We start from the raw sequence: 21,991 nt of genomic DNA, 5'->3' as shown, positions 1-21,991 counted from the left end.
GGGAATCAGAGTAATATAAGCTTCCTTCCAGGTTTCAGGTGCTTTGCCCCCTCGTAGAATCAGATTACATACTTCTACCATAGGTTGGATAAGCCAGTCCTTCAGTGTCTTATAATATTTTGCTGATAGACCATCTGGTCCTGGTGCCTTGCCAAGTTGCATTAAATTTATCGCATGTTCCACTTCCTGTCTTGTAATTGACCCTTTTAGTAGGATCTTTTTATCCTCTGGAATCTTCTGCAAACCATTAATTTGAATAAATTGCTCAGTTTTCACCTGGTCCTCTTTATCCTTTTTGTACAGTTTCTTGTAGTATTTATAAAAACATTTTCTTATGCCAGCAGGGTTATCCACAGATTTTCCTTCTGTTATGATATTTGTGACAGTACTTTGCTTTTGCCTCTTTTTCAATTGCCAGGCTAAAGGTTTCCCACATTTGTTTGCCGATTCAAAGTTCTTTTGTCTCATCCTCTTTAATTTCCATTCTATTTCTTGGTTTATAATCTGTGAATATTGAATCTGAAGAGCTTTAATTTCCTTTTGTATCTGCAATTTTTTTGTATTTCCTCTGAGCTTCTTCTCTTTCTCTTTTAGTTGATCCAAAATTTTATCTTTTTGCTCATTTTGTATCTTTTTCCTAATTGAATTTTGTTGGATAAGGAATCCTCTCATTACTGCTTTGCTGGCATCCCAAATAAACCTTGTTTCCGTTCCTTGGTTCATATTAAGTTCAAAATAATCCTTTAGGGGTTTTTTGGGCTTTACTTACAATCAAAGTACTTCTCAACAAATCATCATTCATTCTCCATTTGAAGGAGCCCTGTACAAACATCTTCAGTTGCACAGAAACTGCACTGTGGTCAGAGCAAGTTTTAGGGGAAATTTCAGTTTTTAGTACCTTGGGAACCAAGTCTCTGGATAACCATAGATAGTCGAGTCTCAAAAATGATTGGTTTGTATCTGAGAAAAAAGTAAAGTCTTTTTCAGTTGGATTTCTGACCCTCCATATGTCTGACAGATCAAATTTATCAGTTATATCAAAGAAAGTCTTGGGTAGTCTGGTTCGAAATCTTTTGTCTCTGAGTCCTATCCATCAAAGTAGATGCCACTCCATTCAAATCTCCCATTAAAATTAGTTTATAGTCCAAGTATTCCAGAAGGCTTGTTTCCAAATTCTTAAAGAATTCCGCTTTGCCATCATTAGGTGCATAGATTCCTAATAACAAGTAGTTTTCACCCTGTGCGGTAATAATAATAATAGTAATAATTTATTATTTGTACCCCGCCCATCTGGCTGGGTTTCCCCAGCCACTCTGGGCGGCTTCCACAGAAACCAAAAATACACTAAAATATCACACATTAAAAACTTCCCTGTGGTAATTTCCACTGCTATGTGTCTTCCCTCCTCATCTTTAAAAATCAATTTTGGATTCCATTTTTCTTTTATATAGAAAACCACTCCTCTTTTTTTAACTTTAAGTCTTTTATTTATTAGAATTTTTTTTAGCAGAGTCAGTGCAAACGGAGATTAAATGTTTCCTCTTCCATTGTGACGTCACAATGGAGTCTAGTCTTCCTCCTGGGAGGTCCGCTGCAGATTGAAAGAGGCTTTTTCCTCAGTAACAATCACACAAAGTTTATATTTTCAAAAAATAATTTCCCCCTTATCCTCCTTAAAGGGGGGGGGGATTTTGCCTGCAAAGTTTCAAAGTTTTTGTTTCTGTTTAGGCTTCGGTCTTTGCACACTGATTCCAGTTTCTTCCAACAAAAGGGACCACCTCCGTTTTTAAGCCCCTTTTTTCACTGATCAGATTTTCAAATTAAGACTTTTGCTTTACTAACAGTTCTGAATTTTAAGTCCTTTTTTAAAAGAAGAAATTGGCCGCTCACAATCGCCAGTCTTGGAGCTTCGCGCAGTGAAGGAAGCAGTCTTTTCTGCTGTGCCACGTCTCCGACCCCGCTTGCTCTCGGAGCTCTTACGAGCTTACCGGGGAGCAGGGGAGTCACGAAAAGGCACCCGCCAGATCTCCAGGTCCTCAGAATGCCCAATCTGAGGGTTTTTTTGGGGGGGGGGACCACGACACTCTCGTGGTCTCCCCTTGCTTCAATGTGCTGGGGCTCTTTCAGCCGAAAGAGCTCCTGACTGCCATTACTGGACGACCAACCGGAAGTCTCCCAACTGTGCTTTAAAGGTATGGATCTGGCTCTATATTTACCTAGAAAACATGAAAAAGAATGTTGGTGGGACAGATATCTGTTTATAACAAGATGACTACTACTGGGCTTCCCTCAACTTCACTTTTCTCTCTCCTCAGATCCTCCTCTTTCCTTCCTCATGGATGCAGAGAATCAAACGCAGGTGGAAGAGTTTATCTTCTTGGGTCTCTCTAGAGCCCCGAGCAACCAAGTTCCCCTCTTCTTGGTCTTCCTAGCTGCCTATTTGGCCATCATCACGGGCAACCTCATGATATTAATCGTGGTCCTGATGGATTCCCGCCTTCACAGCCCCATGTACTTTTTCCTCAGTCACCTCTCTTGCTTGGACATTTGTGGTTCATCTGTCGTCGTGCCAAAGATCCTGGTGAACTTCCTGCGCCAAAGTCACACCATCTCCTACAACCAGTGCATGGCACAAACATTCTTTCTGGTAGGGTTTTTTGGATGTGAGCCTGCCCTGTTAGCCATCATGGCCTATGACCGCTATGCCGCCATTTGCCAGCCGTTACACTATAGCCGTCTCATGAGGAGCAGGCTGTGCATCTATCTCGCTGTGGCCTCCTGGATCTGGGGCTTCCTGGACTCAGCGATTCACGCTGCCCTGGCCTCCAAGCTTCGCTTCTGTGGAGCCAACCAGGTTCCCCAAATCTTTTGTGATGTGCCTCCGCTGTTGAAAATCGCCTGCAGTGATACGAGCATCAATGAATTGACCACTCACATCACCAGCATGTTTGTGGGACTGGGTCCCTTCCTCTTCATCATCTTCTCCTATTTCTACATCTTGGCCTCCATTCTGAGGATTCACTCCAACACTGGCAGGAAGAAAGCCTTCTCTACCTGTGCTTCACACTTGGTTGTGGTCATTCTCTGTTTAGGAAACGCATTCCTAAACTACAACCGCCCAAGTGCCGGCTACTCTCTGGAGATAGACACACTGATCTCAGCAATGTACTGCATCGTCACCCCTATGCTGAACCCCCTCGTCTACAGCCTCCGCAACAAGGAGGTGAAGGAAGCCCTGAAGAAGGTTCTGAACTGCCGGAAGACGGTTTGAATCTCATTTCTGCTGCTCTACACCACAGTGTCTTCTAAAAGTCTGGTAGCTATTTTCTCTTTGACATCTGGTAGGAGGGCATTCCACAGGGCGGGTGCCACTACCGAGAAGGTACTCTGCCTGGTTCCCTGTAACTTGGCTTCTCGCAGAGAGGGAACCGCCAGAAGGCCCTCGGCTCTGGACCTCAGTGTTTGGGTGGAACGATGGAGGTGGAGATGCTCCTCCTGTTTATATGGCTGGTTTCCCCTCCCCTCCAATAGAATTTTAAGTGAAATATCAATATATAATATGACTCCCCCCTTCTCCACGTGGCTTTATGTATTGTATAATTTTCCTTTGCCATAAGTCACTTGGAGACATTTGGGTGACAAGAGACTAAGAAGTTTAATCAGCAACAACAACACTGAATTAAATGGATCAATGGTCTGAATGGGTAGAAGACCACTTCTGCGGGGCCTTCCAGATCCACCACATCTGCAACCTCCCACCACTGCTGAAAATTGCCTGCTGGAAGAAGCACATCAGCAAAATTACCGTTCACATAGCCACCATCTTTATGGGCCTGGGCGCATTCCTGGTAGTCGTCATCTCCTACATCTTGGCTTCCATCTCACGGATCTGCTCCATGATAGTGGTTGTCCTCTACTTCGGAAGTGGATTGGTGAACTACTACCGCCCCAGCGCAGGTTACTCCTTGGAGGTTGACACCCTGATCTCCACCATGTGGCCTCTGGGGCCAGCTAATATAAATATATAAAGCCATTTTATTTCCCCAGAGAATCTTGGGAAATACTCTTCAGAGTCGGTGGAAGAAGATTGGAAAAAGTTCAAAGATTATTTACAGAAACACTGTAAAATTAATGAATGTTAGAATGATGTTGGATAGAAACTAAGTGGTCTTTTGCTGTAATGCTATAAGGGAATATGAGAAAATGGTTATTAATAGGTAAAAAATTTAATGTTATAATATTTAAAAATTGAAGATTAAGATGAATGAAGAGGGGAGGGATTTGCTGAATTAACAATTGGAACTGGAATACAGAAAAGGAAGGCGTGAGGAGGTCCGGGAAATAAGCAAATGAAAAATATGTGATAGAAAGATTGAACTGTTTTTTAACTATTTTTATTTTGTATTTTTCTTTTTTCTTTTTATTCTGTAATTTTTTGAAAATCTTAATAAATGTCTTATTTAAAAAAAATTAAAATCTTCATTTATTTTCTGTTGCCGCTGACAGTTTTTCTTATGACTAAAGTTTATATTTTGTTGCTCACATCTGTGTTTCTTTTTAATGTAAGTGACCCAGAAAATGTTGCTGTTGGGTGGCAAATAAATATTGACAATAAAAAACAAATACACAAGCAAAACCACCAGTGCTTGTGCATTGTGCTTGGATGCTGAGCTAAGCCAAATCTTGTACTCTGTTGCGGTGAGTTGGGTGGGAAGAGGTGGGATTGGTAGGTTCCTGAGCATGTATAAATCTGTGGGACCCCTCCCCAACTGCATGAAGAAGCTTGCCAGAATATCTTCAGTTGTTTCCAGAAAATACAAATAGTGGGCATCTGCCCTATCTCCACATGGATATTGTACCATCAGCAGGGCCTTCTCAGTGGTGGCACCCACCCTGTGGAACGCCCTCCCATCAGATGTCAAAGAAATAAATGACTATTTGACTTTTAGAAGACACTTGAAGGTAGCCCTATTTAGGGAAGTTTATAATGTTTGATGTTTTATCGTACTTCTAATATTCTGTTGGGAGCCGCCCAGAATGGCTGGGGTATAAATAATAAATATGTACGTGACCCAGAAAATGTTGCTGTTGGGTGGCATATAAATATTGTCAATAAAAAACAAATACACAAACAAAACCACCAGTGCTTGCGCATTGTGCTTGGATGCTGAGTTAAGCCAAATCTTGTATCTGTTGCAGTGAGTTGGGTGGGTGGGAAGAGGTGGGACTGGTAGGTTCATGAACATGTATAAATCTGTGGGGCCCTTCCCCAACTGTGATGGGAACTGGAGCTTACAGGGTTAAACAGCTCAGTTCCATCATCCTGCCTCTGAGGGACGGAGAGATCTACATCTGGGATCTGTTTCTTTGTTCTGGGATCTGTTTCTTTGTTCTGTCTGTACTTTCATTTTTATCTGGGACGGAGGATGCCTTTCTCTCCGGAAAGTGGCTGAATTTATTGCTGCTGTAAATAAAGCTTCCAGCGTATAAAGAAGCTGAGTGGACTCTTGATTTATGCATACTATGCACACACAGAGGGCAGAAGGCTAATTCGCTGTGTTTTACTGTGCTGTGCTCAGAGGTCAAAGGGAGAAGAGATACACGACGGAAGCCTGCCGGACCTTTACCCTGAGCAATATTTACAGGTTATGGACCAGTCGTGCTCCAAAGGAAAGGGAGCTTTCTGCGAAGGCTGTTCTGTGCCTGTCTCCTTAAAGAGCTGCAGAGAAATCCAGCTGGAGCGTCTGCTGTGCTGCGTGCCTTTTAAGGCAAGGCAGAGTGCTCACTGGGAAGAAAGGATCTTGCTGAAGGAAGCATCCCCTTGAAGCCGGCTAGCGTGAGTGCTAATGTCCGCGGAAGGAGATGGCAGAGCTTCAGGAGACCTTTAATGTCCCATTTGAAAGGCTCAATGGGCAGAATTGGGAGTACTGGTCCAGAAGAATGAGGGCATGGCTTCTGGCCAAAGGGCTCTGGCACTGCACACAAGCCCCACTGATCCAGGCTGCAAAGGGAGCTGCTGCAGCAGACGTGGAGGCTGCTCTGATAGAGATCAGTGGGTGCTGTGCATGCTGAGGGCTAACGTGGATGCTTTGCTGTTGCACCACCTTGAGGGTCTCAAGACGGCTCAGCCTGCTTGGCAGGTGCCGGAGAGGATTTGTGAAACCACAGCGGGAGCCGATGGCCACGTTTCTGGGAGCTGCTTCTTTGTCTCGGGAAGGCTATGTGATGAAGAGGCCCGTAGACAGAGAGCAGGGGTTCGAGCAGGCCCCAGGCTGTCCTTCATCCAAGAGTGGGGGTGCAGGGAGGAGTGGAGACACTGTGAAAGCTTTTGCTTCAAGACGTTGCTACAGATGCAGGTCCCCCTCACATCTCATGAGAGACTGTCCAGTAGAGGCAGCAGAATGATCCAAGGTCATCTCCCATGGCAACCACCAGATTAGCACATCTGCGAAGTGTGGGAAGCCAAGAAAAAGGGGAACTGGCAGAGACGGTTTGGAGCAAAGGCACTTGGCAGCTTCCATGGCAACAGTCAAGGACTGTGACCAGGGCAACATGCCGACCTTTGTGATTGACAGTGGAGCATCGCACCACCTAGTGCCCTCTGGTGGTTTTTTGCATAACTGCACCTCTGTAAAATCTGGGGGGGAGGGGAGTTTGCCTTGCAGATGGAAGCAAACGTGCTTTGACTATGTCTGGCTCACTGTCTTGTTCTTTCTTACAGGCATCGATTGAGGCTTGCGTTGTCCCTGAATTGTCCGTCTGTTTGTTATCTGTTTCTGCTCTTGTTGCTGATGGCTTCAGAGTTTGTTTTGAGAATAACATGTGTCTCATTTCCAGGGGCGGGCGACAGCTGATCAGTGTGGAATGCAAAGATAGGCTGTTTGTGCTAGAAACCTCTCTTGCAGGTCCGGGTACCACTGAGGCAGCACAAGCTCAATGTGCCAACATTCCAGTCCATGATGCATGCCACCATCTTTGGCACAGAAGAATGGGTCACGTGAACTGGGGATCCCAGAGTGTACTGAGGGGTGCAAAATGAAGTCATGTGCCAAATTTCTTGATTGCAGGGCCTGTAAACAGGCAAAAGTGAAAACGTGTTCTTATCCTAGGTCTGACAGGGTAACCACCAAACCCTTTGAACTGGTGCATGCAGATTTGTGTGGCCCTATGAGACATCACCTTACCAACAAAGGTCCGTATAGTTAAAGCCATGGTCTTCCCGATAGTGATGTATGGAAGTGAGAGCTGGACCATAAAGAAGGCTGATCACCGAAGAATTGATGCTTTTGAGTTATGGTGCTGGAGGAGACTCTTGAGAGTCCCATGGACTGCAAGAAGATCAAACCTCTCCATTCTGACTTCCGGGGTGGCGGGACTTCCGGGGTGGCGCCACCGGCAATGGTGGAATCCCTCTGAACCGGAGGGACCAGCTCCGCATGAAACTGGTCTTTTCCGCTGCGGCGTAGCGGGGACCCTTCTGGAAATCACAGGCGGATGAAGCCTGTGACCGTGGGACTCGGCGGGCACCCTTAGCGCCCCCCCAACCCACAAAGTAACCCACAAACGGGCTCCGAAGTGAAGAGGGGGAAGTGGCGCGGTGCTGTGAGTTTACTGCTTTTTCTATGGAGCGAAGCCGCATAGCCGTTGCCGGAGAGCGCTGCCTTTTTCCTGGGACAATTTGGCATCTAAAATAACCAACCGTGAGTACTGGAACAGTAAATATTTGGACTTCAGATAAGAACTGGCAAAATAAGAAGGAATCTGGACTTTAAAACTAACCCTAATTTGGTACTGAAACGCGAAGGATAAACAGGAAGTCACCCTTCCGTTTCTTTGTAGTTAGAACAAAGCAAAGACAATACAAACTAGAGCCTTAAAAATATTTTTAAATGATCGACTTTCATCATTTTAAATCGCTGAGCCCTTCTTCGGCAGCAGGAGAAGAAGGGGGATTTCTCCTGAGTTGTTTAAACCTGCAGAAGTGAAGTTAAAGCAAAGTAATTTTCCACCGTCCTGACCCTGGAGCGGGGTGTCAGATTTGAGGTTTGAAGCTCACTGACCAGAAATAAATGTTTTGACAGATAGTTAAAAGAAGAGAAACATTGTGACTCCGTTGTTTCCTTTCGTCTTTTGAAAGAACAAATATGGACAAAATATCTTTTTTTAAAAAGAGAAACTTCGTTGTTATTGTTTCTAAGGAAAAGAACTACCAGAAGTCTTCCCCCTAGAGGGGAGCTGTGAGGTTGTAACTAAATCCTGGGAACTTGCAGCTGTTATTGATTATAACTGTGGCAAAGAATTCGTGACCTTGTAGGACAATGTCTTCAGAAGCACTGTTGGGTGCTTTCTGTAAAATAAGTGCCCTATTGGATCAGCTAAGTCAGAAGATGGATTTTATGACTAATGCGGCCAGAACCTTTGAACAGGTAGTGGGAAATCATATGGAGCCCACTCATGAACCAAAACAGGAGTGTGCCATGACAGAACAACTGAAAGAAGAGGACCTTGCTGAACCATGGGCGCCAGGGATGGAGGGACTTTTGGACCAGCAAGAAAATGAGTCTTTGGATTTGATAAATGAACTTGGAAAAAAACAGATTCTGAAAGTCAAAGTTCGGTTGGAAATGGGGGGTTGGACTGACCCCCCTATGCAGGGATGTTTGGACTCTCAGAATCTGGCAACGGGCCGTCAGAGGTTTGGAGCTGTTGGGACTTATCTTGGAGGGAATTGGAAATATGTTTACTACTTGAAACATGTTTTAAAATACCACATGGAGTTTAGTTTGGACTATGAGAAAGGGGCTGATCAGTCGAAGAGGGTCAAAAACACTACCAAGCTGGAGTTCCCACGAGTGAAAGTATTAAGCAGGTGCGGAGATACCTGTAGGATACCAAAGACTTCCGGCTCAAACTGTCAGCTACAGGTGACGCCAAGCTCATGTGTTGGACAGATAGTGACTGGGCGAATCTGGATGACAGGAAATCTGTATCTGGAATGGTAATAAAGTTTGGGGAATCACTAGTTGGGTGGAAGTCCCAGGAGCAGAGTCTCATTGCGCTGTCCTCTACTGAAGCTGAGTTCAGCGCACTGTCGGAGTTGTGCTGGAAACTGGAGTTCTACAGGTGTCTGGTTCAGGAAATCTGTGGGGGGTGTTGCTTGCCCATCACTGTTTGGGAGGGGAATCAACCCTGTCTGAAGTTGGCAGAGTCTGGGCAGTCTAAGGCCAGAACCAAACATCTGGACATATGTTTCCAGAATGTGTGTCAGAGTGTTCAAACAGGCTTGGTGAAGTTACGGTACTGTCCAAGGCAAAGGAACCTGGCAGATGGGTTCACAAAACCAACTGCATGAAAAAGTTTGCCAGAATAAGAGTATCTTCAGTTGTTTCCAGAAAATACAAATAATGGGCATCTGCCCTATCTCAACATGGATGTTGAACCAGCAGCAGGGCCTTCTCAGCAGTGGCGCCCACTCTGTGGAATGCCCTCCCATCAGATGTCAAGGAAATAAACGACTATCCGACTTCTAGAAGACACCTGAAGGTAGCCTTGTTTAGGGAAGTTTATAATGTTTGATGTTTTATCGTGATTTTAATATTCTGTTGGGAACTGCCCAGAATGGCTGGGGTATAAATAAATTATTATTATTATTATTATTATTATTATTATTATTATTATTATACAAAACAGGGGCAGCCACTCTGAAGGCACTACTCCAAACTGCCATGGACTAAGCTTTGGATATTTCAGGGACTTCAAGGATAGCCTCTCCTGCAGAACATAGTGACCTCTTCTGGGACTATAAGGGATAATGTGGCCTCAGACAAAGTGTTCCATGCTGGTGGGAGTTTGCCCCCACAAGCAGCTTAGCTGCTGCAACCTGCAGCCTCCAGAGAAGTCTTGAGAGTAGCCTCACATGGAACCATAGAGCTGGAAGGGACCCCAAGGGTCCTCCAGTCCAACCCCCTGCAATGCAGGAATCTCAGCGAAAGCATCCATGACAGATGGCCATCCAACCTCTGCTTAGAAACCTCCAAGGAAGGAGAGTTCACCACCTTCCAAGGGAGTCCGTTCCACTGTTGAGCAGTTCTTCTCATCAGAAAGCTCTTCCTGATATTGAGTCAGAATCCCCTTTCTTGTAACTTGAAGCCATGGGTTTTAGTCCTACCCTCCAGTGCAGGAGTAAACAAACTTGCTCCATCTTTCATGGGAGAGCCCTTAATGTCTGGACCTCCTCGGGGGGGGGGCGCTAGGGGCGCCTTGGAAGATGGCCGACAATACCATCTTTCCAGCTCACATGAGGTAATTTAGAGGCTGGTTATGGGGAGTATATCAGCCTCCCTTCTTCTTCCCAGGGCATGGGAAGATGCTGCCTCGCCCGCGGTTGCCCATAAATCTCCCCCGAGTTCAAAAGAGGAGGGGGTGGGGGCACTGGGCAGAAAGCCCTCAAGCGAGCTCTAGAGCTCCCAGACACTGCTTTCAAGAGCGAAACTAGTTGCATTGCTTAAGAGGGGGGAAAATTGGAGAAAGTAAATGCACATGTTTCGAGTGAAGTCAGGGGTGTATTATCTGTTAAATAAATCTACCACTGAGAAGATAAGAGTGATGGGACGGAATGAACAGAAGACTACATCAAAGAATCACAGCCATGTCGGTATGTTCAACGGAACGGAAAGGGGGGGGGACTTTCTTTCTTTTCCATTATGATTTACCTAACACCCCCCGAAGAACCGTCACAATGACTGATAGCAAGTGAGAGTAGAAAATAAACTGTGTGGAAACAAAAATATTAACAAAAGGTTTTATTTTGTGAAAGATCTGGAAAGAAGAGAGGCTTTCTTTTGGCGTAGTTACTACAGTGATCCGCCTTTATGAGACAGACTTTGTTGCGAGATTTACAGCCAAAGGGGGGGGGGGTGAACCACTGTTCTGTTATCAGGTTTGGATCGTAAATTTGAAAGGGCAATAACCCTCCTGGAAAGGCTGATTTATGGTGCAACTGGTCTGGGAAAATTAAGGAGCGGATGCCTAGACTGTATTTCATCGGAATTGACTAAAATGGCGATGGCTGCTTGAACAGGACTTTTGGACTTTTGGATCTGTGTTGAGATGAATTGCGGGAGAGCATTACAAAGTTCACACAGAAATATAAACAACGTTGTTCCTTTCAACTCACTTGTGGAAACAACTCGGAGGTGTTACGGAAAAATCTGGGTGCGGGGCTACTCAGCCACCCAGCTCATCGGACTAGGTCCGCGGGTCCCTGCAGAAGAAAATGAGCTCAGCCGGAGACAGGAGCAAACTGTAGAAGACCCAAGTTTATTGCGCAACAGGTTCAAGATGAGATTGAACCCCGAGAAAGGGGCGACATGAGTTTTTAAAACTTCCCTCCATGTCCCAGAATACAGTGCAAAATACATCATAATTGCATCATGAATACATTAGAGAGAGGTTGGGTTACACAGATTACATCATGAATATTTTAAGGAGAGGTTGGGTTACTCAGATTAACATATGGAGAAGGGAGGAAGGAATATGCAGAGCTGGAGATATGCGCGGATAAGTGCTTCCTGAGTACCGGTGATGAGAAGACAATAGTCCAAGTATGTAAAGTCTGCCACCTGGCATTGCCCGGAGGAAAGGTTGGGCAGAGTGATTTGACCGGATTAGGGTCTTCCTGAGTACGTGACTCCTCACTTGAGGAATTATGGAGGCAGAGGAGGTGTCATGGAGTCCTGAAGAAACTGAGTCGATCGACACCAAAACCAAGGAAATCAGAGCTGCGGTTGATTTTATACGAATTTTAGAAGTTTTAGTCCGTTTCAGTCCGTTCTTATATTAATAATTGAAGTCGGAAACAAAATAGTTACATTGTTGCAAGATTTGACACTTTTATGGGTTCACGAGTTTCGATTCCATTGTTCTCCCAGCGGGGAGCCGTCAGCAGCTTGTCAAGAGGTTAAATGAGGCGTGCAGGAGCTCGCTGAGCTAGCTCTGCAAAGCAAATGCATGGTTCTGATTGGGTAGAACGCGGCCATTGAAACGAATGGGGGATACAGTTTGATACGGTCAACCCACAATAAAGATGGAGCGAGAGAGAGAGAGAGAGGCTTGAGAGCTTGGGCTTATTTCGCCCGTGTGGAAAAGGGGAAAAGGCACTTTAAACTTGGGGCTTGGGTAGGGTGTGGTGCTTGTGCAACGGTGTGGGGCTGAGGGGTGAATGCAGGGCTGGGTGCCCCCGAGGTCATCCCCTCGGACCCCCAAAAGGAAGGGCGAAGGAAGGCACTCCCCTTTCCGTATCAGAGGTTATTAAGAAGAAAAACGATAACAACAAGGAGATGGGAAAATGGGACTTGTGAATATCAAAGCAGCAGAAATATAAGATGATTGGACCCCTACTGAACTCGAAGCATGGGTACCCCCACACACACAAAAAATAAAATTTGGTTAAATATTTGGACTGTGTGATATGTATTGGCATAATTTGGAATAATTAATATGATGTGACTGGTTTGTTAAATGGAAATTTAATAAAAATTATTTTTTTAAAAAAAATATGTCTGGACCTCCTCCATGGAAGAAGACTCTCTTTCTCTCTGGTCCAGGCACAGCCCAGGACGCTGGCAATCTCCCAAAAGCTGTGCCCTTCCACATCTCCTGTGTTGGCTACTGCTTCCACATTCTTACTAGCATGTCTCTCACCGAGGATGATCTCCTCATCTTTGTCCTAAGTGCCTACAATGTTGGTGGCTGGCAGGTGAGAGATAGAATTTTAATTTCCCCATAGCTCTTCCTTCCTTGCTTTCTCACCTGGCTTAACAACATCCACACAGGAGCTCCAATGGTGAAAATGAGTCTCAGAGGGAATTTAAATCTCACCAGGAGGACACACTTTCCATAACATGACTTAACAGCTCTGAGGTTACTGCTGGCCTCCTGCCCCCTCCCTACCAGCAATTAAGGGTGCCCCAATTAGACACCATCCATTGAGCTTGGCTCTATCATAGCTGCAAAAAAATCCTACCCCCATGGGACAAATTGATTCACTGCAGCTGCAGCCTTCCTCTCTGTGGATTCTGTGTGCACAGATATCCCCATGGTCAACACACAAGGTAACAATTGCTCCCCTACAAGGAAAGACAGCCAGCAACCCACAAGGCAGGCAGCAGAGAAGTTTGCTCACAACGAACATGGGCCCTGGTGTCACCATGAGATCTTCAAGGCCCTTTCTTGGTGTCGCATTTGGATAAGAGATTTTGCCAAAGCTGCTTCTTCACAACTGGTTGTATTCAGAACTTCTAGTGGTGTTCTGAACTCCTACTTTTCTGAAGGAAATGGCCAAACACCAGGAACCTTCTGCTTGTTTCCAGGCAGAATAAAAACTTACTTGTTGGCTAGAAACTGCACCAACTTGTATCACACAGAGAAGCTTCCAGAACCCTCTGGAATTAGAATAGGAAAGATCTCTACACATCAGATCAATACTTACTGCACCAAAGAATGCAAACGGACAAGTCTATCCATGGCTACTGGCTGAGGTAGCTAAAGGTCTCAGAGCACTGAAGGACACTTGCTGGGCTCACACACATAGCCTTTCTCACAAGAGACAGCTGTGGAGTGCGAGAGGGAGACGTATGAGTACACCGAGAAGAGACAGGCGCTGAACAGGGAAAAGGTGACTGTTTTGAACAATGGCAGAAGTTTGAGTAAATCAAGGATGCACGGATGCAGAATTGTGTTTTCAAATAATTCCAGAAGTTAGAATAATACAGGAATGGAGGAAAGCAGAGGGGGTGGGGTGGTGATTTCAAACAAGGGCAAAAGTTTGAGTTGAGTGATCAGGGTGATGTGGGGAAAGGTGGCAATTTGTTTATTTATTATAATTTTTAAATTAATTTTCAGTATAAGAAATATCACATCAGATAAAGTAAGCATTAAAAAAATTAAAAAACCTTACAATACTGTTTACAAATTCAATAAAACATCCAAATGTGGGATTTCTCAAATCCCTTACTCCCCTCTGCCCCTTCTTCTGCTTCCATTATGTCTGTGTAATAGTATTAATCTTATTGTATCCAGTTCTTTTTTTTTATATATAAAATTTTTATTAGTTTTACAAAAGTTTTTATAACAAACAAACATAAAAGAAAAACAAACAAACAAACAAATATAATTTCAAAATATCCTTTCATAAACTTCTTTCCTCGGACTTCCCCATACCTCCCCTTTCTGCATCCTCATGTCCAAATTTTATAGCAACTTATAAATGTTCTTTCCCATCCTAATTCATCATAGTCCTTTCTTAATCTGATCTTATATTACTGCAACCCTTTCTCTCTGTAAAATCTCGACATTCTAAACTTCATCAAGTTTATAATAGTTCTTAAGATAAATCTTGAATTTCTTCCAGTCTTCTTCCGCAGTCTCCTTTCCCTGGTCACGAATTCTGCTCGTCATTTCCGCCAATGTCATATAGTCAATCACTTTCATCTGCCATTCTTCCAAGGTGGGTAAATCTTGTGTCTTCCAATACTTTGCGATCAGTATTCTTGCTGCTGTTGTTGCATACATGAAAAAAGTTCTATCCTTTTTTGGCACCAATTGGCCGACAATGCCCAAGAGAAAGGCCTCTGGTTTCTTAAGAAAGGTATATTTAAATACCTTTTTCATTTCATTATATATCATCTCCCAGAAAGCCTTAATCTTCGGGCATGTCCACCAAAGATGATAAAAAGTACCTTCAGTTTCCTTACATTTCCAACATTTGTTATCAGGCAAGTGGTAAATTTTTGCTAGCTTAACTGGGGTCATGTACCACCTATAGACCATTTTCATAACATTTTCCTTTAAAGCACTACATGCCGTAAATTTAATACCAGTGTTCCACAACCTTTCCCAGTCAGCAGACATAATATTATGACCAATATCCTGTGCCCACTTAATCATAACTGATTTAACTGTTTCATCTTGTGTATTCCATTTCAACAGCAAGTTATACATTCTTGACAAGTTCTTAGTATTGGGTTCTAACAGTTCTGTCTCAAGTTTTGATTTTTCCACCTGGAAGCCAATTTTCCTGTCTTGTTTGAAAACCTCCATTATTTGATAGTAGTGGAGCCAATCTTGTACTTTGGGTTTTAGTTTTTCATGGCTCTTTAATTTCAGTTTCTCTCCATCCTGTTCTAAGATCTCACAATACATTGGCCATCCGTCCTCCATATTAACTTTCTTGTGGGCCTTAGCCTCTAAGGGTGACAACCATCTAGGGGTTTTGTTTTCCAACAAATCTTTATATCTCATCCAAACATTGAACAACGCTTTCCTTACAATATGATTTTTAAAGGCACTATGCACTTTGATTTTGTCATACCATAGATATGCATGCCAGCCAAATGCATTATTGAAACCTTCTAAGTCCAAGATATCTGTATTCTCGAGGAGCATCCACTCTTTCAGCCAGCAGAATGCTGCTGCTTCATAGTACAATTTTAAGTCCGGCAGGGCAAATCCCCCTCTTTCTTTTGCATCTGTTAAAATTTTATATTTTATTCTGGGCTTTTTGCCCTGCCAGACAAATTTCGCAATATCTTTCTGCCACCTCTTGAAACAGTCCATCTTGTCAATAATCTGCAAAGTTTGGAATAAAAACAACATTCTAGGCAATACATTCATCTTAATCACTGCAATTCGGCCTAACATTGACAATCTCAAATTTGACCATATTTCTAGATCTTTTTTAATTTCTGACCAGCATTTTTCATAATTATCCTTATACAGATTCAAATTTTTAGATGTTAGATTAACCCCTAGATATTTCACCTTCTTAACCACCGTCAGACCTGTCTCCTCTTGAAACTTATTCTTTTCCATATCTGTTAGGTTTTTCCCTAAGACTTTAGTTTTTTGTTTATTCAATTTAAATCCAGCTACCTGCCCAAATTGTTGGATTATTTCCAACACTCTTTTTGTACTAGTGTTTGGCTCCTGCAAAGTCAATACAAGGTCATCTGCGAACGCTCTTAACTTATAGTGTTTAGTTCCGACCTGTACACCTTTAACTTGCTGGTCATCTCTAATCATGTTCAGCAACACCTCCAGGACCGAAATAAAAAGCAATGGGGAAATTGGGCACCCCTGTCGTGTTCCTTTTTCTATCTTAAGTTCCTCAGTTATTACATTGTTTACAATTAGCTTAGCTTTTTGTTCAGAATATATTGCACCCATACCATTCTCAAATCCTTGTCCTACCCCCATCCCATGAAGATTCTTTTTCATAAAACTCCACGAAATATTGTCAAAGGCTTTCTCCGCATCCACAAATATCAAAACTGCTTTAGTATTTATATTCACCTCTAACTTTTCCAAAATGTCTATTATGTTCCTAACATTGTCTAAAAGGTGTCTTTTTGGGAGAAAGCCTGCTTGGTCTCTATGAATCTTCTCCATCAATACTCTTTTAAATCTTTTTGCTAAAATGTCTGCAAAAATTTTGTAATCCACATTCAATAATGAAATTGGGCGGTAGTTCTTCAATTGAGTCTTTTCAGTCTCTGTCTTTGGTATGAGTGAGATATATGCTTCTTTCCACGATTCGGGTGCCCTTTTTCCCTCTAAGATCTCATTACAAACTTCCTTCAACGGTTGTATTAGCCATTCCTTTAAAGATTTATAATATCTGGAAGTCAGTCCATCTGGCCCTGGAGATTTGCCCAATTGCATATCCTGAATGGCACCCTCTATCTCTTGTTCTGTTATTCTCTGGTTTAGCTCCACCTTGCTATGATGAGAGATTTTTTGTAATCCATATTTATTAAGGAATTTATCTATGTCCTCTTCATTTTGTAATCCTTGGGAATAGAGTTTTTTAAAATAACTCACAAAGCAATTTCTTATCTCGTTGGGTTTAGATATATTTTTTCCATCCACTTCTAAACTTGTAACTGTGTTTAATTTCTGTCTTTTCTTAAGTTGCCATGCCAGAAGTTTACCACATTTGTCTGCCGACTCAAATGTCTTTTGTTTCATTTGCTTTATTTTCCATTCTATCTCTTGGTTCATCAATTCCATATATTGTGTTTGATACAACTTAATCTCCCTCAAAATCTCCTGGGACTTTGGTTTTGATCTTAATTTTTTCTCTCCTTCTTTTATCTTTTCCAAGATTTTTTCCTTTTTCTCATTCTGTTTTCTCTTCTTTATTGAGTTTTGTTGAATCAGAAATCCTCGCATCACAGCTTTACTTGCGTCCCAGACCACTCTTTTTTCCACATCGCCCTTTAGATTGATTTCAAAGTAGTCCTTTAGAGTTTTTTGGGCCTTCATGTGGATCTCTCTATCTCGAAATAGGGTGTCATTCATTCTCCATCTAAACTGACCAGTTGTTGTAAATTTCATTTCCATCTTCACGGCGTTATGGTCGGAACAGGTTTTTGGGCAGATTTCTACCTTCTTAATCTTCGGTGCCATTCCACTAGTAACCCAGATTTGGTCAATTCTGGTCCAGGTCATCTTTGCATGGGAGAAAAAGGTTCCCTCTCTTTCAAGAGGGTTCCTTGTTCTCCAAATGTCTATTAAGTCCATATTTTCAGTCATTTCAAAAAAAGTCTTCGGGAGTCTCCCTTCTTTAGTAAGAGTCAGTCTTTGTGTCTTGTCCATATTTGTAGAAACTACACCATTCATATCTCCCATAATTATCATATTGTATTCCAAATAATCCGTCAAAGTTTCATGAAGTTTTTTGAAAAATTCTGCTTTACCTTCATTTGGCGCATAGATCCCAATTATCAAAAATTTTTCTCCTTGTACCTGAATCTCCACCGCTAAATATCTTCCTTGTTCATCTTTAAACATCATTTTTGGAGCCCACTTCTCTTTTACATAAATCACAACTCCTCTTTTTTTAACTTTGTCCGACGAAATAAATTCTTGTCCCAATTTTTTATTCATAAGCAGTCTCCTGTGTGCTCTGGTTATATGGGTTTCCTGTAAGCAAATCAAGTCCAGTTGTTCTCTGTTCAAAATATGGAATATTTGTCGTCTCTTCAAAGGGCTGTTCATCCCATTACAATTCCAACTAAGGAATTGCAGGGCCATCTTGTTATTTTTCTGGTATTCCTCCAACAGCTCCCAGTTGTTGTTCCTCCTCTGTTGGTGGTGGAAGGTTCTGTCCAAACGAAAGGTTCAGGATGTCAATTACACTCCTTTGCTCAGCAATTGGGTCTACAGTTCCTTTCTGTAGGTCTTCCTGATTTCTTTGCAGGAACCTGTCTTTATCCTGTATCGTCTTTATTTTCACCTTCTTCCCTCTATAGTCAAAAGACAGTCCCTGTGGAAATTCCCACCTGAAAAGAATGGTGTTCTTCTTCAACAGGTAGACCAAATCCTTATAGGAAGCTCTCAAGTCCAAAATGTGTTTAGGAATATCTTTAAAGATCTGTATCGGAGAGTTCCCAATTTGTAAGGCCTTTTCAAAGTGCAGTCTTAGAATTTTGTCTCTTTCCTCCTTCGATCTCAAGGTAATCAGACAGTCTCTCGGCGCCTTTCTGTTCTGTCTTCTGCCCAGTCTAAATGCTGTTGTGATTTTAAATTCGTCTTCCTCTAGGTCTTCCCAGGAATCAGCAAACTCTTTCGTTAAAAAGTCCGTAAGATTGTCTCCTTCGTCCTCTGGAATTGATCGTAATTTCAAATTCCTTTCTTTTCTTTGTAGTTCCCACAATGCCAGAGTTGTGTCGTGGTCATAGACCTTCCTGGCAATCGGTTCTAATTTTTCCTGGGTCTCTCCAGCAATAGTTCTGGCTTCCTCTGCAATTTGACGTGTGGCAGAATTTTCTTGTGTAAGCCTGTTTATAGATTCTGTATTCAGGTCAAGTCTTGTTGTTAAATCTGTCAATTTCTGTGAATTCTCTGTCAATTTCTTAGTATTTTCAGCTGTCTGCTTTGTTAAATTCTCCAAAGACTGGTTTATCTTAAGAAGGGCTTGCGACACTGCATCCATGGAGACTGCTGTACCTTTTTCTTGTCCTGTTGTCACTGTAGGGGTTATGCCTGAGATCGAGCCTCTTTTCTTGTGTTGCTGTAGCTGTTGTTGATATTGCCTTGTCTTGACTCTCGTGCTTATCTCATCTGCTGGGCCACTCATATCTCAAGGTCGTTTCCCACGAGAGCCTTCTCCTAAAGGAAAATTCCACTGTCCCAAAGCGTAGCAACTTTTAATTTACCCTCTAGAGGGAGCAAATCAAAATGTCCGTAAACAAAGGCAAGGAGTATTTAAAAAGCAAATTTATCGGGAGGCTTCTATATGTATATTGCCACACTTTCTCATTAAATAAAGTCCCAGCCTTCCCTGATATATTGTATCCACAAAGTCCCAAAACTTTGTATCAAATAAGCAATGAGACTTCCACTTTGTTACTTTCACAAGAGTCTAAAGTCAGTTCAGTGTTCCTTTGTTCTAATAGCAGTTTGTGCCAGGTTGAAGGCTGCAGAGAGTTCCCTTTCCTTTCAATTGATCATGCAGCTTGTAAAGTCACTTATTCCTCCCCTCTGCCCTGCAAGCTAGAGGGGATAGTCAAAGTCCAAATGCCGGATTCAAGCAATTAAAAACAATATCCCATACGGATGCAGCTCAGTAACTTTCGTTGCTTTAATTGTCATGCAGTCGGGGGAAGGCAGACTTCCTTAATTTTCGCCTTTCCCGTTTTCAGCCTAATTTCAGATAGTTTTGGCACGAATAGAGGTTCAATCTTACTCACGGGTCTTTTTTATCCAAATTGTTCAGGAAGGGAATCGGCGCTCTCCACTAATGGCGACGCGGCTTCACCCTGCGGGCTGGGTAGCGATTCTCAGCACCGCGCTCCCCGTTGTCGTTCCGGAGCCTTTAAAAAGGCTCTTTCTGCGGTAAAGGGGGGCGCTTCAGGTGCCCACCGAATCTCCTTGTTCACAGGCTCCGTTCCTGTGATTTTAGGGGTCCCCCGCTTGCCGTAGCGGGTCAGACCCGAACTCGCAGAGCCGTCCTCTCTCCGGAGCTCGGAGAGGGAGCAGCCATTAGCGCTGGCGCCGAACCGGAAGTCCCCTTATTGTATCCAGTTCTATCTTTTATCATCATATTGCAATTTTTTCTTAAAATCCTGCCAAGGGAGGTGGCAATTAAAAAGAAGGGTTGAGTACAGAGAAAAGGGAGCTTCGAAATGCTCTGTGGTGCGAGTTTTCTGGTGTTCAGTTCTGTGTTCTGCCAGTCTCTATTTCTGCTTGTAAAAACTGACTTGTTTGCTTTTGAAAAACAACACCCCCTCAGTGTCTCTCCATGCCTGCTTTGTTCAAACCTCTGCCATTATTAAAACCCACGATTTTGGTCCCTTTCTCCCTCCACTCCACTTTAACTTCTGCCATTGTTTCTGTAAAGCAAGAAACCATGCACTCCAACTGTCTTTTAAAGGTATGGTGTAGATCTGTATTTACCTAGAAAACATGAAAAAGAACGTTGGGTGGGACAGGTATCTGTTTATAACAGGATGACTACTACTGGGCTTCCCTCAACTTCACTTTTCTCTGTCCTCAGATCCTCCTCTTTCCTTCCTCATGGATGCAGAGAATCAAACGCAGGTGGAAGAGTTTATCTTCTTGGGCCTCTCCAGAGCCCCGAGCAACCAAGTTCCCCTCTTCTTGGTCTTCCTAGCTGCCTATTTGGCCATCGTCACAGGCAACCTCATGATATTAATCGTGGTCCTGATGGATTCCCGCCTTCACAGCCCCATGTACTTCTTCCTCAGTCACCTCTCTTGCTTGGACATTTGTGTTTCTTCTGTCGTCGTGCCAAAGATCCTGGTGAACTTCCTGCGCCAGAGTCACACCATCTCCTACAACCAGTGCATGGCACAATCATTCTTTCTGATAGGGTTTTTTGGAAGTGAGCCTGCCCTGTTGGCCGTCATGGCCTATGACCGCTATGCTGCCATTTGCCAGCCATTGCACTACAGCCGTCTCATGAGGAACAGGCTGTGCATCTATCTCGCTGTGGCCTCCTGGGTCTGGGGCTTCCTGGACTCAGCGATTCACGCTGCGTTGGCCTCCAAGCTTCGCTTCTGTGGAGCCAACCAGATTCCCCAAATCTTTTGCGATGTGCCTCCGCTGTTGAAAATCGCCTGCAGTGATACGAGCATCAATGAACTGGCCACTCACATCACCAGCATCTTTGTGGGCCTGGCTCCCTTCCTCTTCATCATCTTCTCCTATTTCTACATCTTGGCCTCCATTCTGAAGATTCACTCCAACACTGGCAGGAAGAAAGCCTTCTCCACCTGCGCCTCACACTTGGTTGTGGTCACCCTCTGTGTCGGAAACGGATTCGTAAACTACAACCGCCCAAGCACCGGCTACTCTCTGGAGATAGACACCCTGATCTCCGCAATGTATTGCATCGTCACCCCCATGCTGAACCCCCTCATCTACAGCCTCCGCAATAAGGAGGTGAAGGAAGCCCTGAGGAAGGTTCTGAACCGCCAGAGGACAGTTTGAATCTCATTTCTGTTTCTCTGTACAGCAGGGCATCACTGGAACATGTCTGCTGGGAACAGCGAAATTGATGAGTGGGAATTAAGGAAGAGGGAAAAACTATAGACAAAGTCACTGTCAGGGACTGGACTCAAGAGGGCGAGGGGGAGATGGAATGGTGAGACCACCACCCCCTTCTCCTGATGCTCCTGAAGGAGAGGAATGCAGTATTGAATTTCAGCAGGACTTTGAGGAGTTTGAGGGAAGCTACAGCCCAACAGAAGAGTTGGGGAGTGTTAGAAGAAGGGGAGAATGTGGAAGGGGGACTAGCTGACACGTTGTCACTGGAGAGTATTTCTGGTCAGGGGCTCTCAGAGCCAAGAGAAGGATGAGCCCAAGCAGAGTGCAGAATGGGGGGAGGATGATCACAGGGAGAAGGCCAGAGGACCACGGAGTATTTGTGCAGCTGGTTCTTCCTGTTCAATTGCCTTGCATTTGCTCC

The 21,991-nt window shown here is 43.6% G+C and overlaps 1 protein-coding gene across 1 annotated transcript in view; it reads left to right on the top strand.

The window, feature by feature from the left end:
* The window catches only part of LOC309542452 (uncharacterized protein), a gene marked incomplete at its 3' end in the record, with an annotated part of 34,504 nt that overhangs the window by 5,810 nt on the left and 6,703 nt on the right, over positions 1-21,991 (top strand). Inside the window, exons 2-4 of the mRNA XM_082241251.1 lie at positions 2,316-3,265; positions 3,735-3,957; positions 20,558-21,486. Coding sequence (XP_082097377.1) covers positions 2,316-3,265; positions 3,735-3,957; positions 20,558-21,486 — 2,102 coding nt within the window. The remainder of the gene's footprint in view (positions 1-2,315; positions 3,266-3,734; positions 3,958-20,557; positions 21,487-21,991) is intronic.

This window comes from Podarcis vaucheri (assembly GCF_965113315.1).
Source record: "Podarcis vaucheri genome assembly, chromosome: 10".
Lineage (NCBI taxonomy): Eukaryota > Metazoa > Chordata > Lepidosauria > Squamata > Lacertidae > Podarcis > Podarcis vaucheri.
The sequence above is the reverse complement of the archived record's forward strand: the minus strand, read 5'-3'. Positions and strand labels throughout refer to the sequence as shown.